This window comes from Ahaetulla prasina, chromosome 2 (assembly GCF_028640845.1).
Source record: "Ahaetulla prasina isolate Xishuangbanna chromosome 2, ASM2864084v1, whole genome shotgun sequence".
NCBI lineage: Eukaryota > Metazoa > Chordata > Lepidosauria > Squamata > Colubridae > Ahaetulla > Ahaetulla prasina.
Genome location: NC_080540.1, coordinates 137350626 through 137372298, shown reverse-complemented (window position 1 = coordinate 137372298; position 21673 = coordinate 137350626). Strand labels below are relative to the sequence as shown.

The following is a 21673-nucleotide window of genomic DNA, read 5'->3' as shown; positions in this document are numbered from 1 at the left end:
GAAGACTTCAGGAGTGGAATGGATTGATATATATTTGGTGTTAATTGATGAAGATTGGATATTAAAACTATGTATTTTATTGATGAACTGGAAATACTAATTTAATTGGAAGATTCTGAAGATTTTAGGAGTGGAATGGACTGATATATAATGGACTGGAAGAAGAATGTACTTTTTGTTTCTGGAAGGGAGTTAAGGTCTTAGAGAGGAGTGACTATGGATTATGACTTATGTTGTATTTTAATTTATGATTGCTAATCTTATACCCTGTACTTTGTTCTGGGAAGTCTCGGCGGTGGGAGGGGGGAGGGAGGGGAAGGGGGAGAGGGGGGGAGATGAAGGATCAATGTAAAGGAATGATTGAAGATATGTAATTAAGAAATAGAAATAATTTGAAATGAAATCGGGGCTGCTCAGCTGCCATTTCAGAAGGAATGGAAAGGAGAGGAGAGTGAAGGAAGAAAGTAGGTAGGAAAGAGAGGTAGAAAAGGGGAAGGAGAGGAAGAAGAAAGGGGAAAGAGAGAGGGTTAGAAAGGGTGGAAGAGAAGAGTAGGGAAGGAGGAAAGGATGTAGAAAAGCGAAGGAGAGGAAGGATGAAGAAAGTAGAAGAAAGTAGAGAAGGGAGGAGGAAAGGTTTGTTAAGGAAGGAAGTGGTAGCTGGGCAGGTCCGAATAAGTAACAAATGAAAGTTAATGAGTAATGTTGAATAATGTTGGTGTTACATGGGAGCAACGAGTTGCCCCCACTATTACCCGCGCAGCTGCATTCTGGACTAGTTGCAGCCTCCGGGTGCACTTCAAGGGCAGCCCCATGTAGAGAGCATTGCAATAATCCAAGCGGGAAGTGACAAGGGCATGAGTGACCGTGCATAAGGCATCCCGGTCAAGAAAGGGGCACAACTGGTGCACCAAAGCACTTGGTGGAAGGCCCTCTTGGAGACGGCCGCCAAATGATCGTCAAACGACAGTCGCCCATCCAAGAGGACACCCAAGTTGCGCACCCTCTCCGTTGGGGCCAATAACTCGCCCCCCACAGCCAGCTGCGGCTGCAGCTGACTGTACCGGGGTGCCGGCATCCACAGCCACTCCGTCTTGGAGGGATTGGGCTTGGGTCTGTTTCTCCCCATCCAGACCCGTACAGCTTCCAGACACGGGACAGCACTTGACAGCCGTTGGGGTGGTTCCGGGTGGAAAAGTACAGCTGAGTATCATCAGCGTACAGATGATAACTCACCCCGAAACCACTGATGACCTCACCCAGCGGCTTCATGTAGATGTTGAACAGGAGGGGCGAGAGAATCGACCCCTGAGGCACCCCACAAGTAAGGTGCCTCGCGGTCGACCTCTGCCCCCCTGTCAACACCGTCTGCGACCGGTCGGAGAGATAGGAGGAGAACCACCGATAAACGGTGCCTCCCACTCCCAACCCCTCCAACCGGTGCAGCAAGATACCATGGTCGATGGTATCAAACGCCGCTGAGAGATCTAATAGGACCAGGGCAGAGGAACAACCCCTATCCCTGGCCCTCCAGAGGTCATCCACCAACGCGACCAAAGCTGTCTCCGTACTGTGACCGGCCCGGAAGCCGGACTGGAACGGGTCTAGATAGACAGCTTCATCCAGGTACCGGGGAAGCTGCCATGCAACCACACTCTCTACAACCTTCACCAAAAAGCGAAGGTTGGAGACAGGACGATAATTTCCCAAGATAGCTGGGTCCAGGGAAGGCTTCTTGAGGAATAAAATAAAACTTTTTTACTAAAAAAAACAAAAACTGAAATGATGGCCATATATTTTATTTAGTTCAAAAAGCATAGCTGTCTCTTAAAGCAGATACAAACGTGCAAATTCACAGAAGATAATAAAAAAAATCACAGCTAAACAACGTCATAAATATAGCATCATGATGAAAATATTTTAAAAAGAGGCAGAGCATAATATAGGATTTATCTCTCATTTTAAGCTTGACAAATCTTGAGTGGAATAGAATCCACACATGAGGGATTACTGCTAATGTAATTGTTCTTATTAATGGTACAATATTGTACAAGTTACTGTAAAGCAGCATTAGGGCCTCAGATATTAATCTTTCTGTGTGGATACACTAATAGGTGATGGCAATTCTTCGAACCATTCAGTCCTAGGCTGTTTATAACTTTAAAGGTCAATACATGCATTCTGCTTGGGTCTTGAAATGCAACCAGTGGAATTTGTAAAATATGTATGTCAAATATTTCAGGCACTTAAAACAATATAGAGGTCAATAATTTGCACCAGTTGATGTTTCCAAATTATTTTAGAAGGCAACCCACAGAGTATATTAGACTAATTCAGCCCAAATGCCATGTCACTAAAACAGGACAAACTGTTTTCATCGCTATACTTGTGGGTATGTAGGTGTGTGTGTGTGTGTATAATTCTTGTCAGTTTGAATCAAGCAGTTTGGTCCAATATTTTAAACTGAGAATTATTTGATACTGTTATAATGTCAAGAAAAAGTAATTTCCCATAGGTATCTAGAGAGCAAGAGGGAGGGGGAATGAGAGGGAGAAGGAGTGGGGGGGAAAGAGAGGGAGAGGGAGGGAGAGGGAGGGAGAGAAAAGCAATGACATTCAGAAACTAACCTAAAAAACCTCAGTGTACTACTCTGTATCACTTTGTTACTTCTGTCTTTCTCAAACATATACCAGAACATTTTGTCTCAAAACATATTTTCTATATGTCAATAGTACCATCTGGAGAACATCCCAAGTCACTCCACCTAATACCCACACGGAGCACAATATAAATCTTCGGCATTCACAGGAGGATTCTCATATTGCCCATATATCTTATCAATTGTGGAATTTTATAAACAAATGCACAACCATGGTATGATACAGGGTAAAGATGAGCCAATTTGATTTAAAGATTTTCCTATATATAGTGGCCACCACAGTGAGCTGGACCTGTTTTCATTATTATTACTGACATTTGCAACAGGCAGACAATGATAGATCCCAAGTTTTGCCCAGTAGTTGCATCATGGACAGGCCCAGCATCCAGCTGAGTCTGCTGACCCTTGAGAATGCTCAATTTGCCTTTCTTAAGGAGGGCCTTCTCCAGCACAAACTTCACCATGCTAAACAGCTATCACTCTCTCTCTCTCTCTCTCTCTCTCTCTCTCTCTCTCTCTCTCTCTCTCTCTCTGTGTGTGTGTTTATGTATTTGTAGATTTAAGCTCACTTTAGCAATCCTAAACATGAAACATGAAAAAAAACAACCCATGTTTTCCACATTGCAAATTGATGGTAACTATAAAGGAATTAAGAGCTGATCTGGGGATAGGAAAGGGATGAGCAAGTCTGCACTTAATAGGGGAGGAAATAATTACTTCGTAGAAAAGATTAGAGTGCTGAGAAAGGGGGGGGGAAACCAAAATAACCCAACCTTGAGTTTGTTTAGTTAGGATAGGACAAAGAGAGAGACATAGACAAGGTCTCAAGATTCTGTTAGTCTGTCTTGCTGCAATAAATACCCCTGGAATCTCTAGTTTACACCTGCAAAAATACATCAAATTAAAGCCACTGGCTAGTGTCACACATGGCCCTGAGGTCCAAAAGTTTTGTTCATCCCTGCCACAGGGGATGTTCCAGAAACTAAGGTTCTGGGTAAGTCACACAACTCCCTTTTTACCACCCTGAAATCCCTTAATCCCAAATCTAACAGCAGAACTAGGGAGAAGATTTTGTTTTCAAAAAGGGGTAAATATTCATATTTTAATTTTTTTCTTTAATATCTGATGCCCTATTTAACTTGGTGCCCTAGATGACTGTTTAATTAAGCAACATGGGCAGGTCACCTTAGATATAGCCTTTTTGGGGGAGAAGAATGTACCCATATTCAGAATTTTGAAACAAAAAAGTGGTTTGAAAAACATTATAAGGCTGGAACATCTACAGGTATCATGCTAGAGACCAGGAGACTGTGAGTTCTAGCCTTGCCATAGATACAAAGCCAGTTGGGTAACCATGGGCCAGCCATTTTCTCTCAATTCTAGGGAGGAGTTGGCAAACCACTTCCAAAAAACCTTGTCAAGAAAGCTGCAGGAAGTTGTGAAAGTCACACACACACAAATACATATATCCAGTTTCAAGACTCTGCAACCTATTCCACCTTTTAATACAGTAAATCTGATGAAAAAGACTCAGAAACTATCCTTTCTGGTTCTGAGTGGCTGTTATGGGTTTAATAGTGCCTGTACAATCAGGCTTCCCCATTAGTCTCTTTTTGCTGATTAATAACATTTTTCTCCTTTACTATAACTTTCCAAATTTATTTATCCTGACTTATTGCGCAATTATCTTTCTTGTTATTTGTGTCATGTGCCTTTGTTACTTGAGTATGCATTTGTCTTGAGCAATTTTTAATCTGAAAGGTAATTTGTTACCCACTTCCACTGGAGATAGTAAAAGAGTTTAACAGCAGGAGCATTTGACTATTTTCCCCTGAAGTATATGCCATAACATAACAAGCATCTTAGTGCTGTGGGACTCTTGGTTTTTATGAGCCGTGTTATTTTACCTTAGTGCAGGTTACCAAGTTATTGCTGTTGGCCTCTTTTACAGAAGTGAACTACAAGTGCTGTTGTAATTCAGATGAGGGCAACATTAAAGCACGGCATAACAAAAGAAAATCAAAAGATGCTGCAGAGGTATTCCACAAATTACTTTATGGCCCATGGTGCTTGTTCTGAAAAAGACATTGGGATGACTTCCGATATACAATCATGCAGAAATATGTGAAAGTGAGATTGTGACTGTCATTTTTTGTTTTGAGGCATTTATGTCCAAAAAGGACTTTAATAATATATGTGAGAGGACTTCAGAGTCCATCGGTTTCTTCATATGTGTATTCAGACAGTGGCTCAACACATCCACTGACCCAGTCCTGCCTTGCAACAAATAGGGGAAACAGCTCTTCATTTCAAAGGGGTGAGTTTAATAAACAATCTTATAAGTCAAATAAATGTCTTGGAGATGTCCCCTTTTCCCCACTCAGTTTTGCTCCACAGCAGTTATACAGAAAGTTAAAGGCCATTTAAAGCACAACTTTTCTCGGAGAATAAATCTAAGCTTGCTCAATGCTGACAGCAAAGTGGCATAAGAAAGAAACCCAACCACAGTGGAAGAGTAGATGAAGATACAGGAAGATAGCAGTCCTGGAACAAGGACCTGAGTATCCAAGAAGTAAGCCTCTTGGACAGTCACTATTTTTGAGCCTTAAAGAGTGATTGATGACCTGCTAAGGTGACTCTCTTACAATGATATCCTTCCAAAGAGAATTGTGGCCGCTGCTAACTTCTTATTTCACCATGACTGCATGGCATTTTACAAGATTACAGGAGTCTATAAAGGATATTGAACTCCAGAGTCCCTTATTTCCTCCAGAAAGAAGAAAAGGACTTTCCCAGAAAATGTTTTGCTTCACTCTGTCAAGCTTTGGAGTGGGCAGTTTTTATAACGCTTTATGACTTCTTCCAGGCAAGGAATGTTCTTCCTGCTTTTATGAGGAATACTTTAAATATAGAGGTAATTAAAAAACAGGTGCAAGGCCATGTTTAAGGGCAGAGAAGAACCTGGAAGCCTTAATGGGCTGCTAGAGGAATCTGAGCTTCAGATGTTGCCATTCTGCAGAAAATGACTTGCACATAAAGTCAGGGCTATGGGTTTTCTTTTTTCTTTTTTAAAGAATATCTTTGGAAGGTAATAAATGCAAAGAGCAAAGCTGGGATATTGTTGGAAAGACACTCAACAATGTTAATCTAAAGCTGGAGCATTTTTTCTCATTACAGACAAAAGATATGCTTGGAATAATAAGAGCACAGCTGTTAAGAAAGAAAACAAGTTAGAGTTAAGCAGCCATAGAACTGAGCAATAGTCAGACTCAGCTCTGCAGAATGGTGTTTAACGGATTTAATACCTCCTTTCTATTTTTAATCACAGCTATGTTTGTATTTACTCAATTAAAAATTATTGAATAGTTTGCTGGAGACAACTATCAAGGGACGGCCCGGTTTCTCCTGAGATGCTAGAGTTGCATATAGAGGGCTTCTCGCAGGACAAAGGCTCTGACTTCCAAATCAAGGGACACCTCCTCCCCCCCATCTCAGAGTGTTGGGAAGTAACTGCAGTGCTCTTTATGAAATACCCTCATTCCAGATTGCAGTCCAGATTAGAATCCTATCCTGAACATGCCACGTTAAGCAACTGATCCAAAGGTGTTACTGGAAAAAATACCTAGGTGAGTCAGCAAATGTGTAGGTTACATGGAAAGTAACATTGCCGAGTGGTGAGGGCTTACTGCTATAGTCTGCTACTTACTCCATTCTTCACCTGCTATAGCTATATGGATTCACAACTCAAATATATGTTCTTTAAAACATTTGATAGCTATCTGTCAATCTGCAATGCCCTGAAGCAGGTGGGGGAAGAGAGAGAGAGAGAGAGAGAAATTTCTATAACAGAAATAATGAAGAAAAGCAGCATCTTCTAAGCAGACCATGTATGGCAGTGGCCTAAACTGGCAGTGACCAATGGGGTGCTAGTGCTTTATTTATTTGTTAAATTTATATGCTGCCTATCTTGCCATGAGGCTATTCTAGGTGACTAGTCTTTATTTTTCCTGTTAGTGTATAATTTACCAGATGAGGAGATGCAAAGGCTTATCCTCTGTTGAGCTTTGGCTTTGCAGAAAGAAAGGAACTTACTGGGATTGTATTGCCAGTTCAGGAAAAATCAGAAGCCAGCAGGAATCATTTTCTCATCCCACAATCTGGGCGGTGAGTTACTCAGGAACAAGAAGACTCTTAACTGTGGTCTGTTCTGGCTTAACCACGCAATTGTGCTACTTCCTATTAGCTTCTTGGGCAAAACTATCTACTTACTTTGTAGATGCAGATCACAAACCTTAGCAAAACATCTGATAAGTCAGCTGAGGTATGGAATAACTCAAATAAGATTTAATAGGCGTTAAAAAGATAAACCAATGACCTAAATGATGAAGGATGTTATCTTTTTTCATGGTCATCATAAAAGATAGCCTGACAACAAATTTTAGTACCCATATTTTATGTATATAAATCTGTGGGTTAGCAACAGGTATCAACATTTCCACATTTGATTTCTACAGTTCTGCTGTGCCAGATGCTGCTGAATGATTCAGGTTTGAGTTTATGAACCACTGTTGGAAGCCTTTTGTATAATTAATAATCATCCTCATTTAAAATATTTTCATCTGTCCTGATTTCTGATGTTCTCTAATTTACAGAGATTAAATTATATTTGAAAATAATTAAAATTAGCATGGTCTTAGTTGAATTGCATTGCTGGGTCAAAGTATTATAATTACTATCAGCCAGATAGAATTAATTTCCAAAACCTTTGGAGATCACACTTTATTTTTCTGGCAGATCTCCAGGAAGCAACAGGGGACTGAAGATGATTCTTTGGAAAGTGGCATAAAGAGCATCCAGTGAAGGGCTCACCTTCTTGGAATTCCTCTCTGGAGCAAGAACTGCCCACAAATGCTCCATTCCAGGGGTCTCCAACCTTGGTAACTTTAAGACTTGTGGACTTCAACTCGCAGAATTACTCAGCCAGCAAAGCTGTGAAGTCCACAAGTCTTAAAGTTGCCAAGGTTGAAGACCCCCTGCTCCATTCAGAGGTTCCCCATGAGGAAATCATAAGATAGTGGTCCACAGTTTGGGCTTTAGACTTTGAGGGCTGGGGGAAGGTCATCTTGCCTAAGCTGCAGTTTGGTGCCTTCACAAATGGAAGCTTCCTCTCTTAATGACCTTAGGAAATTGTTAATGGTTTTTTTTGATTATTAAGATCCTTCAAAAGAGCAAGTTTTATTACGTTGGGTGAGTTTCCTTCTATCATTGATGGAAAATGCTTCATGCACATTTAAGGACTTTAAAATGATTTTTTATTTTTATTTTTGGGTAAACAGCAAAAAGGTAATTAGAACACTGTGTAGGAGAAGAGTAGCAGAACCTGGGAGAAGAGTTAAAAGAGGGATCAGCCTAGAATCCCTACTTGTGGGACATTATTCAAAGAGATTAAAGATTTTTTAAAGTTAACAGAAGGAATATAAAGTGGATTTATTTGACTAAGATTAAAATATACATGTTTTTATGCATGCATAATATTCATGATATACATGCTATTATAGCTCTTAATAAACTTCTGCTGGTTAGAATGACAAGACTATAATTCACCTATTAATAAGACATGAGATATGGAAAGAATACATATTTTACTGAAATATCAGAGAACATGATAAATTACTAATGTTATTTGTACTTATCTAGAAGAAGAAAGGAGTTATTTCTTTATACAGTTTTATTTTTTATTATATATTTTTCTTTTTCACTGCACTTTTTCTTTTTTATATTATTCCTGGTTTGTATTCATTTTTATCTTTTATTTATTTATCAATCATATTTATATAATCACCCATCTCACAAGAGATGCTTCTGAGTGGTATACAACAGCAAACAAATTATTTGTAAACTTTAATAAAAATATTATTTAAGAAGTGACTGCAAGTTTATTTCTCGCAGTGGCTTACACAGAAATGTGTATATCTGAAGAAAAGATTTGGTTTTATGGCAATTGATGTAAACAGGTCTACTTTTTGCAAGAGTGAGGAATAGGGTAGTATGGCTAAGGAAATATCAAGAATATTGGAATGGATGCATTTCTTTCCTATTCTTGGTGCCTATAACAAGAAGCGCAGAGCAACTCCTTTAGTGGTAGAATTGGCTCTTCAGGCTGCAGATACAAGAAAAATATTGATTTGTGGAAAGCTCTAAACAGGCATAAGAAAGGCAGGGGGAGATGACAATTACCATGTAGGGCAATTTCTGGATAAAAGAAGCTCCAAAAATGTGCTGTGTGTCAGAAAGGGGCACCAGTTAGTACACTCAGCCCTTCTTGTTGCTTGCTGGCATTTCTAATTCTGAAAACGACGATGAAGAATGCCAAAAATAAATGTGGGGTGTGTATGTGTGGTTTCAGAGTGAAGTATAGCCATGATGATGAGGAAGACAATGATGACGACGATGGCGTGCTTAGCCCAGTTGACGGGATCTGTGCAATTGATTAGAATATTGCTGCAAAATGACTGGATTGGCTTCTTAAGTGTGTTTCTCTGCCTAGGCATCCCATCAATGGGCAGAGGCTCACCAATCTTCCCCTTGCTGATCTTCCCGTGTTTTGCAGTCTCTGAACATGCTCAGTTAGAAGGGAGGTGGTGTGGTACTCCAGGGGCCAATGATAAAGAAAGAAATCCTTATACTAGTAACAGCTGCTAGTAGGCAGGCCAAGACCCACATTATATTCTGTAAGCCGCCTTGAGTCGCCATGTGCAAATAGGCGGTGATATAAATTCAATAAATAAAATAAAATAAATAAATAAATCCCCTGTGGCTGGGTGGGCTGTACATGAAAGAGTGTGTGCTTTTTGCCCATGTACACTCAATAAATACGGGCACTGATGCTGTTTCAAGAAGCACTGCGTTCACCAAGTAGAGGTGATCATTACCTGAGGTTGGTCACCACAGATAAATCAACCAGATACATACGTCCCATTCTCATAACTTCTCAAATCTAACTTCCAGCTCTATTATACTCATACTGAACAGGTAACATGGAACAGCTTCGCTTGACGTACTTCTGCTTTTATAGTACTGAAAACAGGCCACAAAATGTTTTGATTAGTAAGAGATACTGGGGTTACCTGCACTTTCATTTCTCGATCTGTATCCCAGATTCGGATGATGCGCACATCTCCGGAAGTCATGAGAAGTCCGGTTTCTTGTTCCCAATCCACCACCATTCCTGCTCCTGGGAAAAGACAAAGCACAGCACCCAGCATTATTTTTTTTACAAATACGGCAGACCCAAAGAGAGTCAACACTCCTATATATCTGGTTCCCAGTTCTGAATTCTGCTAGAATTAAATGGCTGCTCTCAAAATCCTATGGAAAAACAAGCAGCTTCCAGGAACTGGGCAAATAAAAATGGATCTATAATAAGCATCATCTGTTTCTTTTAAATTTGCCTCATTCAATTTCAGCTGTGGTGTACCAGGAGTGGTAAATGAGATATCAAACAAAGCCTGCTGACAATTTAAGTCGGACTATATCTCGTTTTAGATATAAAAGATTTGCACCAATGTAAGCTAGAAAGAGAACAAAGCCCTAAAATGAGAAAGTTGTCAAAAGGAAAACTATGAGGAGCTGCAGTGTGGCGAAGGAAAGAAGGGAGCGGAAAGCAGGTCCAAAATTAGAGCAACAGAATATTTGACAGGCTTTCCTTGTTTTGCTAGGCAAATGAGATAGCAGCAACATTTTTCTATTTTCCATACGAGCTATTGACAAAGATTAAACCAGAGTTTAATGCAAATTATCAAACAGAAACCAAATGTTTCTTCATTTCCCCCCCTTAGGGTTCCTACAAGAGGCTAGCCTTTTAAACCAAGATACTTTGCATGTCATTTCTAAATAAAAGGTAAGTTGTTTTTATTTTATTTGTGCCTTTGAGTCAATGTTGATTCCTGGCAACTGCTTGGAGTAATCTCTGCAGTTTTGTTGGCAAGATTTTGGAAGTGGTTTGCCATTACCTCTTTCTTAGGACCTGGGGCAAGATGAGAACTCCTGCAGCTTTAACTACTTACACCCAGCTGACTCAAAATAAAAAGTAAATCTTGCATTTAAACTGGTCAAAACTCTTTTGTCAGAGTTCACTGTTTTTTTTCGGAACGATAGAACGTAGCCAGTCACTAATTCAACAGAACTGAACTGATAGAACAGAACCTGGAACATTGAATTGAACATTTATTTAATGATTTATTTTGGATGGCTATGTTTAAATCAGAATGTTATGCTTTCTGAGTATAAAAAGGCAAAGTATCTGTAGATCTATCCATATTCATTTATTTGTCCAGCTTGAATTTGGGGAGGAGGGGGGACTTAGGCTCTAAGGTCATGTTGGCATTGTGAACTTTACTTTACAATTTACACTCCTGGTGCAGAGAGAAATCTAAAAGCTTTCTAATGAGCAAATTCTATCTCTGAGGTTGCTGCAATACAGAATACCACAGAATATCTTCGAGTTACTGGTTGAATGCTATGACTCAGAGCCTGAGCTGATTCTCAGGATTCAATGTTTTTGCTTTCAAGGAAACATGAAGCTCACAGATATTGCACAGTTCTAAAAAAAGAATGCATTTTGCAGAATGCTCCAAAATCCACATCCAAATCAAATTTAGACAAATTGGCCTAGCTGGAAAAAAAGAAAGAAAGAACCCAGAACATTTACAAATAAAAGTGACTGAAATAATTGTATCACAGTTACGATTAAGCACATGCCAATTAAGAACACTAGTCTGGAGAAAACTGTTCTATGTGGCACAGGAATGCTACAAGGATTCCTGCTCCACCTTTTTGGTACTGCCTGGGCTGCTATTACACGTAGGCTCACAGGAAAAGCTTTTCTCCTATGTAATAGGTTTATTTCTCCTCCCACTGACATTTACACTGAAAGTAAATGTTGAGAACTAAGCTATGAGCCAGCATCACCAAAGGTACCCAGGGCATCTGCATTATACGCAATAGCGACCATGAACCTGGGAAAATGAAGTTTTCAATGACTTTGACCTCCTGGAATTTCCCATAATGAGCTCCAACTTGCTTAATGTGAATATTTTTTCTTTCAAGTTTATAGCCTGCTTGTATGCTGTTCAAATGTACTGCTATGGGAAATCCACCATCTTTTGTTCCCTGGTGGGGAAAAAACCAACAGATTATGCATATCTCATATTGTCAAAGAGATATGCATTAACTTGATGTTACTATGCTTCAAAGCACAGAAAAAAATTGATGTCTTGCATTAGTTCAATACCCCTCTTGCTTCTAACCAAAAAAAGCCAAGGGAATTTGAGTTTCCATTCCCATATCTAGTTAAGCTTCTTAGCAATGAAATCAGGTTGTCATAAAAAGAGATGTTGGAAGAGGAGATGATTCAGTCTCTTCTGCAATTCTACAACACAGTAGTGTCCAAAGACCTTCCAGTTAATCTCTCATCACATCCACCAGGACATTTCCAGAAAGACAAAGACAAATACTAGCTATAATTAGCATGCCCGAAAGAGAACATACCCTCTCACACCATGAAAAGGCCCACATTTCTTGTCAGAAAATCAAACCAGACGCTGGTATTTACTTTCTAACTCTGTCACCTGAAACAGCTCGCAAATGTATAGTGTAGTGGGGAGAATAGAAATCAGAGTGAAATCATACAATGGGATTATTTTATGCCAGTGCCAGTAAAACACTGAATTGAGGAGTTTTGTAATATAATAAGTGACAAAGAAATGCAGTCTACCTTTCTTATGGTTGGGGGCCTTGACGAGGCGAAGGGGCTTGTGTGAGTAAATGAAATTGTGGGCTATGTCATCGGATGTCTCTGTCCAGAAGGGTCTCTCAAGGCGAACAGGCCATGATAGATATCCTAGACGAACACCGATCACATCTGCCAGCCCACATTGGACCAGCATGGCAGATTATGGTCTAGCCCACATGCCAATACATCATCAAAAATGGCCCTCATTCCCCGGAGGCCCTCAGGCAACTACCCAGTACCCACAGCAGTGGGAAGACCTGCCTGAAGTCAGAGGGTGCTAAGAATCACCAGGTTAAATCAGGCTGCCTTTGGAGTTTGGTCATAGGAACGGTCAACATTTAAACAATAAAAATTATAAAGAAAATTCATCTTTCTATCCTGCTTCCTTTCAGTCTGTAGCCAGAGCCATCACTAACACCCAGGATATTTTGTTAGAGACAACTGTGCAAATGAAGAAATGGGAGGTTTTCCTTTGATCTTTGATTTGCTCCTGACAGCTTTTGAATCTAATGGAAGAAATAGAAGTGAGGGGAAAGGAAAGGACAAGTTAAATTGGCAGTTTAGATCTTTATGTGGACCCCACATTGATTATTCCTTTAGCTTCCCTGGCAGCTGGGAAAATGCAAGAGATCTGAAGTGAGCATGAAACAAATACTTTGAATGATAAGCATTTTCCAAACAGTTTGCAGTTCATCATCTTGTTTATGGTCCGCGTGACAAAATAAATCCAGCAGGATCCGGATGGATGGAGGCCAGTTTCAGTTTTAGCGATGCTAAATAGGCCAGCTTTCCCATCGTTCCCATTTAGAGGAAGGTTCGTTTACATTCGCAACTGTAGCCCAGTCTGCAAATGCTTGGGAGTCTATGGTTGCTTTTGCATGAATGTGTAAGCAAATTAAATGAATAAAATGTTAGCAGAGGCAAGAGGAAGGACCTAGGCAACCTTATCCCATGTCTAGATGCAGGAGATTCTGATAAGGATGAAATTCAACGAGATCTAACAAGATGATGATGTTGGATAACCATTTGTCTAAAATGGTATAGGGTTTCCTGCCTAAACAGGGGGTTGGACTAGGAAACCTCCAAGGTCCCTTCCAACTCTGTTATTCTGTTCTGTTCTGTTCTGTTCTATTCCTCAGTGAAAGACAGCCTTGTGTTCTGATCCCTCATAACGAGCCTTGCTATCTCCTTGGAGTTGTACAAAAGATGTCAGCCCAACCTTAACTTCTTCTGCTTAGGCAGATCTTTCTTTCCTGATTATTGGATTTTATATGAAAGTGGGCTTTCTACGATGCTTCTGGTTTCTCTTGATGAATGTTAATCAAGACAAAATGAATACAGTGCCACAGTTTACTAGAGTCTGCTCTTGTCAAACTGCAAGTAGCATACAGGTTTTTCTGTTGTTGAAAATGGAGCAAAGTATCTAGGAGTGACTATAATGATGCTTTTCTAAAGAGTTTCATGAATCTGCAGAGCCATTCTGGTCTCTTCTCTTTACAGGAATGATGTATGATGTTTTTATTCTGTCATTTACCTTCCTGACTTTGACAATAATTGAATGAAAATCTACTCCTGCTGAAGCCTCATTTTCTCCACTCTTTCTCTATAAAATGGGATTTATAAAACATTTTTTTCTCTCCTGTGAGATGGGTAGCACACAAATAAATGTTCATGAACACACACTGTGGAGAGGCAGTCTTCTCTTGCAAGACATTTTGGTGTGGAAAAATCTACTTTAAAAAAGCACATAAAAAGCAAATGCCAGCACAAATATAAAATGTTGCATAATTCTGAAAACCTGAGAATAATTTTTATCTTTTTTAACAATAAAAGAAGCGAAGATTCAACTCAGGGGTTATACTGAAAATGTAACAGACCGTGACCAAAATACCTGTCTATATTTGTATTTAGTTCTGTTTTTTATATCCTTCCCCAGTTTTATCCTTTGTCAATAGTGTGTTCTGGATTCTTAATTGCTTTTTTTCATGGTGAGCAACAGAAACCACAAGGGAAAGACTCTAAATGCAACAAATGACTAGAAGAAAAATAATTCTCAGCCATGGCTTACATTTATTACATCCCACTGTGTTTCTGAAAACAAATCTCTTTCTTAGTTAGGGTCCTTCAACAAGCTACACAGGAGACTGTTTGACTTTCTCATTCAGTCAGACCATCTTGCTTTATAAGGAAGATACTGAGGTGAGAAGCCCCGAGTAGGACTGGTAAAATCTATATATGGCAACACAGAACCAAAGGTCTTGGTATTTCTTCACTACTTGCTAGCAGTCGCCTGGATTTTGATACTTCATGTCTGATAGTACCAATTAAAAGAATTTTCTTCTATAGATCCTCAAATGACCAAAGGGAAGGAATCCTGATTTTCTTGAAATGGTGCTGAGACATAAATGCACCCCATTCTTATGGTTACTATCATGAGTACTTGCTACTAAATTAGCAAATAAGATAATGGCATCCTTCTAGTGTTATAGTATCTTCTGGATTGTTGGCAAGGGATGGGAGTGGGTGACAGGGTGTTTTGGTGGATCTCCTCATTCTTCTGCAGCTGGTTCCAGTCAGAGTAAGAGGGTGGTCAGGTGAGGGGTTGAGTCCAAAGCCTGTGATTCATGGGGGCCACAGGTGCCAAGATTCTTATGTCCTGGTTTATTATCTATGAGGCTACTAGGAGAGGTCACCATAAATATGCTGAAGATATTCTGTTGTTCATCTTGATCTCTGGTCAGCCAAGTGATGATGTCCAAGCTTTGTACTATTGCTGCAGGCTCTGGGAATCTGTATAGGGCAGAACAGATTCAAATTCAGGTCTAGCAAGGCTGGGTAGCTGGTGGTTCCTTGGTCATCTGATTATGGGGATCTTCCATGTTTTGCAATGCCCCACTCAGGCCTGGCGTGCATGTGGCAACTGTGTCCATGAAGGTCTTTGCACTGGTGCAATTTGTATGCCAGTTGCATCCTTCCTTGGACTGGGAGGCCCTCCTTACAGTTACCCCTGTTTTAGTCCCCTTGAGGCTGGAATGCTGCAATGTGCTCTACAAAAAGTGCCCTTGAAAACCACCTCAAAACTGCAGCTGGTCCAGAATACATGAGCAATGCATGAGCAATGGTAGGCAAACTTCACTAGCTTTCTCTGGTGCTTCACCTTTCCTTGTGTAATGAGCTATGAGAATAACCCTGAGGAAGAAAAGGAAGTGCTGAAGCCAAGGCAACAGCCAGATAAGAGAAATCTGAGCCCAGAGCAGGAATGGAATTAGTGAAAGCATCTCAAACTGGACCCTCCCTTGTTCTCTTTGAGAGAAAGGCTGTGAAGGGAAAATATATTCAGAGTTGCAAGATTCTGTCACTGTGACCCTACAATAAAAGTAGTTTTGGTATTTGTGACTTTGGCATTCAAGTCAAAAGGTCCAGAATAACATCCTTCTGGAGAGTCATACGATCCCCATCTGCTTTACACCTTTAAATGAACCTTAATAACTGGGCTTCTCTTTAAGCCTTGAATTAGTGTGCGATCAGAATCCTTTACATCAGGTGATGGGGGGGTGTTTTGTGGATTTCCTCCCTCTGGGCGCAACACTTCTGCAACAGTTTTTATTTTGCAATTGCAAGAATCGTTTTAGAACCAGGAGGCCTCGAAATGTGAGAGATAAATAAAGCAACGCTTTACTTTAACAGAATGTACTGTAGCACTGACTTCTTAGGGGACACAGTTCCAGGCACAGCAGCATCTTTCTGACTATAAACAAGTAGGGTTTTCTTTTAGTCTCTTGATGAAACAGGAGAGCCTCCAGTACTACAGCCTGGTCAATTTCTGCATCATTCACCACCAGAGGGAGCCACATGCTAAGAACCAGGATGGCATAGTCTCCCTCTGGCCTTAAAGGACTGCAAGGGATTAAAACCTCTCACAAGAGATGAGATGTTCAGATGTTATTTTTTGCAAAGTCATCTACAAGACATTGAAAGTAACCCATAGATAAGTATTCCCTAATTACATGCACATACAGAAGACTGTGAAATCATAATAAAGAGAAAATTGTACACAACTGGGAGCCAGGTGGCCACTTCAGGGCAAGCTAATGTTTATTTAAGGAGGTGTCTAGTGGCTTTTAAATAGAAGAAATGTAACATTATTGACTCATGTTCACTTCTCAAGTTCCTTATACCCCGAGGATGAGTACACTGCTGACCTCTGATTTCTTTTCAGTTAAAAAAAGGAAACACAAACTTTTAGTGGGATGTTAAGAGTAAGAGAGACACGTGATCAAGATGTTTTGTTGGCCTCCTTCAGAGCCTTTGGAAACCATATTTTTGCATGCAATTTATCCATTGAACAATTAGTCGTTTGTTACTTTATTTCCAAGGTCTAGTTTCTTCTGTTAGAGGCAAGACTTTGGGTTTGTTTATTTGTATCTGGCATTTTCAGGGTGGCAAACATATTTAACACACTTTCCTTTTCCTATTTCGTCCACAACATTAATCCTGTGAGGTAGGTTGGACTGAAAGAGAGTGACTGACCCAAGGTCGCCCTGTCTTTCATGGCTAGGGTGGGACTAGAACGCATGGTCTCCTGGTTTCTAGCCTGGTGCCTTAACCACTAGACCCAACTGGCTCTCATTGATTGCACTCCCAATATTCAGACAGCAAGATTTGAATATGTGAAGTTGCATCTATTATTGGTACAAGCCCAGAGTTTAGTTGTGTGAACAGAGATTGTGACGCTCTTCTCTGCTTCCATGATTGTGCTCTTTTGCAAACTTTTCATTTATGTAAATTATTTTTTTACTTTGTAATATATCACGTATTTCCTGCCATTGTAGAATTTAAATGAGCCATAGTGGCACAGTGGTTAGAATGCAGTATTGCAGACTAACTCTGCCAATGGCCAGTAGTTCGATCCTGACCATCCTTCCATCCTTCTGAGATCAGTAAAATGAGAACCCAGATTATTGGGGCAATCTGCTGATTCTGTAAATCACTGAGAAGCGGTATATAAGTCTAAGTGCTATTGCTAAATAAAGGTAGTCCTTGACTTATAAGTTTGTTTAATGACCATTCTAAGGTATAATGGCACTGAAAAAAGTAACTTATGACTGTTTTCACAATTATGACTGTTGCAGCATTCTCATGGTCATGTGATCAAAATCCAGACACTTGGCAAGTGATTCATATTTATGACAGTTGCAGTGCCCCTGGGTCATGTGATCCCCTTTTGCGACCTTCTGACAAGAAAAGTCAATGAAGAAACCAGATTCACTTAACAACCCTGTCATTAACTTAAATTCAGTGATTCATTTAACAATGGTGGCAAGAAAGATCGTAAAACGGCACAAAACTCACTTAACAACTGTCTGGCGTAGCAACAGAAATGTTGGGCTGAATGGTGGTCTTAAGTTGAGGACTCCCTATATATATATCCCTGTTGAGGACCGCAAAGCCTATCCTTCCCTTTCCCTTTGGGAGCCATTTCTCCCTATTTGAAAGACACAAAAGGGGGAGACAGGCCTGTTCGTTCCACCAGAAAGTCTTTCTGTAGTAATTCCATAATATTAAGTACAGTGTGCTAGTTCTGCCTTGTGCAAATCTATCCTTGAAAAGAACCCAAATATAATCATGTGAAGGCTGTTTCTTCAAATGTACCTGGATATAATGGCAACTCAACTCTCTGGTTCCGGTCCTTAACAAAGCAGCAAGTGCCAATAATCATGCACTAATTGCAGAGCTCCCTCTCTTTACTGTATCTGATTCCCAGACTGGATTGTTTTCTTAGGATGGTACTGTACGTTCAATTTTATTGCTGGCTTGCCTTTGGACCGCAGCTACTGATGCTACATGAAATTTATTATTTATGGGTTTTGATTTTATCGTGATGTAAACCACCTTGGAAATCAAAGAAAAGGCAAAGCAATGATATTCTAAAAGCATACATCACACTGGAATCCTTTGGAGCTCAAGTGATCTAACATGTTATGTTGGGATGATTAGATACCCACAAGCAACACTGCTGGAGGTGCCGTGGTAGGACATCAATCTTAAAATCAACAAAGGAAAAAAATATATTGAACTATGCAACAGGAAAAAAAAAGAATAAAGGCAGGAAGATTCAACAAATTTTCCTTATGTTGCTAAAAACTCATTTCGGAAACTATTTTTTCAGGTTTTATCAGACTCACTATGTATGCAGAATGACCCCATTGTTTTGAGTCACCTGGATAGTTTCACAAAAATATACTTTTCATCTGTTGTTTGTGAATGCAACCATATGAATATTAATCTGCTTTAGGATGCAAGACAAAGAGGAAAATATCAAGAAAATACTAAGGCAGTGATAATTCACTAATGTAGTAAGCTAGACTTGAGTGGCGGAAAAAACACAAAAGTGGGTTATGCATTCAAAAGTAAAGACATAATTTTAGAAATTGAAATATACTTGTTCTTGTAGAGAAATCCAAAACTCCCACTGCCACTCCTGTACTGTGAGAAAAATCTGGTCATGGAATCGATTATGGTGACTTGGTGGTGCAGTGGTTAGGATGCAATATTGCAAGCTAATTCTTCTGACTGCCAGCAGTTCAATCCTGACTGGCCCAAGGTTGACTTAGCCTTCCATCTTTCCGAGGTCGGTAAAATGAGGACCCAGATTGTCAGGGGCAATGTGCTGACATTTGTAAACCACTTAGAGAGTGCTGTAAAAGCACAATGGAGAAGTATAAGTCTGCTAGTGCTATTGTTTCCATCTGATCCTGATCCTGAAAACCCAAACTTTGTTATAGCAATAATCATCTTCTGAAAGCATCATATGTGATTAAATAAATTTGGGAGCAAAAAAACTTTCTCCAGACAACAGATTTTTAAAAATGCTTCAGCCCACTTTCTTCATGCAAAAAGTAACAGTATTGCTTGAAATACTATGATATACAAGTACAATATAGGCACTGTTGGGTCCTTGATGCTCTCTGAGCTTGGTTGTTTTCTTTCAGGTGTTTCATTACCAAACTAGATAACATCATGTCAAGAAAGAGAACCTCCTATGATGATCCCTGCAGGATGCAGAATTGCTTCATCAATGGATCAGCAAAAAATTCAATAAAGGGGCTTGACTTCATGAATGACTGCTTTCCAAAGGAATACTAGTCAGATCCCCTGTCCCGTAAGAATAACTGTTGGGATTCTGTTCTGGTCTAATCCTCCATTTTGATTAGTTGTACGCATAGAGGCCACAACAGAGCATCAGTCCCAATTATGCACAGCTGATCTTTTCTAGACAGTTTCTCTTAGTTGCTACACAGGGCATGTCTCTATTTTTGTTTTCAGGCATCAGGGAGGAAGGTAGATTATCTCATTCTTCGTTTGATCCGAAAAATGCCCCTCCAAATATCACCCTTCTCATCCCAAGTATCACTGACATGACAAAAAGAGTCAGAATTGCAGTCCTCTTCATTATTTCCTATTTTCATTGTCCCTCCTCTTGTATGATACTGAGCTTTATGGCTCTGACTACAGAAGAACTTCCTGGAGATAAATGTCTTCATGGGGTTTGCTGCAATTATTCCTCTGTGATCCTGCGGCATCAATAGGTGTTGGACTTCTGAGCCGATTTTCTTCCAGCTCTGTGTAGTGCAGCTTAAAACTGCAACGTTCCCTTTTCAAACTCTGCAGGGTTTCAGGTGGTTGCTCTCCTACCAATGGGAACCTCTGTCGTTCTCTGCCTCTCGATCCCATGGCTTTCTCCTTTTCCTATCCTGCATTGTCGTTCTCCTTGGGAAGCTTTGTAGTTAGTGACTTGGCTTCTTTCTTAGTTTTCTGCTGCAGAAACATCAGGCAGCGACAGGGCAAAAGTACCAGCTGGAGGCTGTTTTGGCCACTTCCTTATTGGGCAACTAAAGGAAGTGGTGGTCAGTTCATCTTGTGCTGCACAGAGGACATATGTGGGCTGTTGGACTGAGAGAGTGTTTGAGAAATGTTTCATAACAACCCCACCAGCACCATATATTATAGTACCATCTCCTCCTTTCCTTTAAATCTTTCCATATCAGGGCACATAAGGATTATTTGCCAAATAGGGGCAGGCTTTGATCAAAGTTATGATTTCCATTGACTTTTTTTGACCCTGCATCTCCTGCCTGGAGGCCTTGTCCTTGAGGTTGCGTTATATTATCTCAAAAATTCTCAGTGTTCTGTACCACTGTGGTTTGAGTTAGATGTGAGAATAAAAAAAAGATGGGAAACAAGATTTAGAGGCTCACATTGATTTTAGAGACTAGAACTGGGATTTAAGGTAAGTATAAATGGAGTATTGATGTATTTTGGCCATGAAGAAGAGGTGATTGGAGCCTGGAGTATGGCTGGAGATAATGGCTGTGACTTAGCACAGCATAAGGAAGAAAGTGTACTTCTGTATCCATTCATCTCATTTTCTGTGGTAATGCTGTAATATGCAAAGTCACTCTGAAAAACACCCTTCGACCGAAGACCAAAGATGGGCAAGTTCCATAGAGTTCAATAGGCCTCCTAGCTTGATAGACTGGTGCTGAATAAGAACCATCTGTCTATCTGCTTCTGGCTGATGGTTACTGCCTGAGCATTATTAGTATCGATTCTCAGTGGTGGTTGCATTAAGCTGGTCCAATGCTCAATGTATCAAATGGGAAGTCATTTCAATCTTCCAGCTTGCTAATTAGTACCCTGTCAATGGGCCAGGTAAAACATATGGTAAAATAACTGCATTAATTTTGTACACTCCTTCCAAAGAATCAACTGAAGGTCTCCGTGACCAAGTCACAAGGCACAAAGCCACTTTTGTTCTGGCAGTCACTGCTGACATATCCCAGCTCTTATCATCAAGTGAATACAATATTCATAATTCATGAAACACTTCAGAAGATTATATCAGCCCTTCTGACACCTACCATATATATATCACATCCTGTTGTGCCAGCCATTGATCCCTACCTTAACATCTAAAGCAACAGAGAAAGATTTCAAGTCCCATAGTATGACCGACCCCCAAATCTTAAGTACGGATTTCGCCAGGAGTCAAAAACCAAGATTCAGAATTGTTTTCTGGACATTTACATTACACAGGAGGAAACCCATTTTCTATATTACAACACAAAGGTCACAGCCATCGTATATTTGCACAGAGTGTCAAAATTGGAACAAAGGCAATATTCATCACAAACATTTTGAAAAACGAGACTTGTGCATCCCCA

The 21673-nt window shown here is 40.1% G+C and overlaps 1 protein-coding gene across 1 annotated transcript in view; it reads right to left on the bottom strand.

The window, feature by feature from the left end:
* Positions 1-21673, bottom strand: part of RPTOR (regulatory associated protein of MTOR complex 1) — a 478109-nt gene that overhangs the window by 19760 nt on the left and 436676 nt on the right. Inside the window, exon 29 of the mRNA XM_058165601.1 lies at positions 9784-9890. Coding sequence (XP_058021584.1) covers positions 9784-9890 — 107 coding nt within the window. The remainder of the gene's footprint in view (positions 1-9783; positions 9891-21673) is intronic.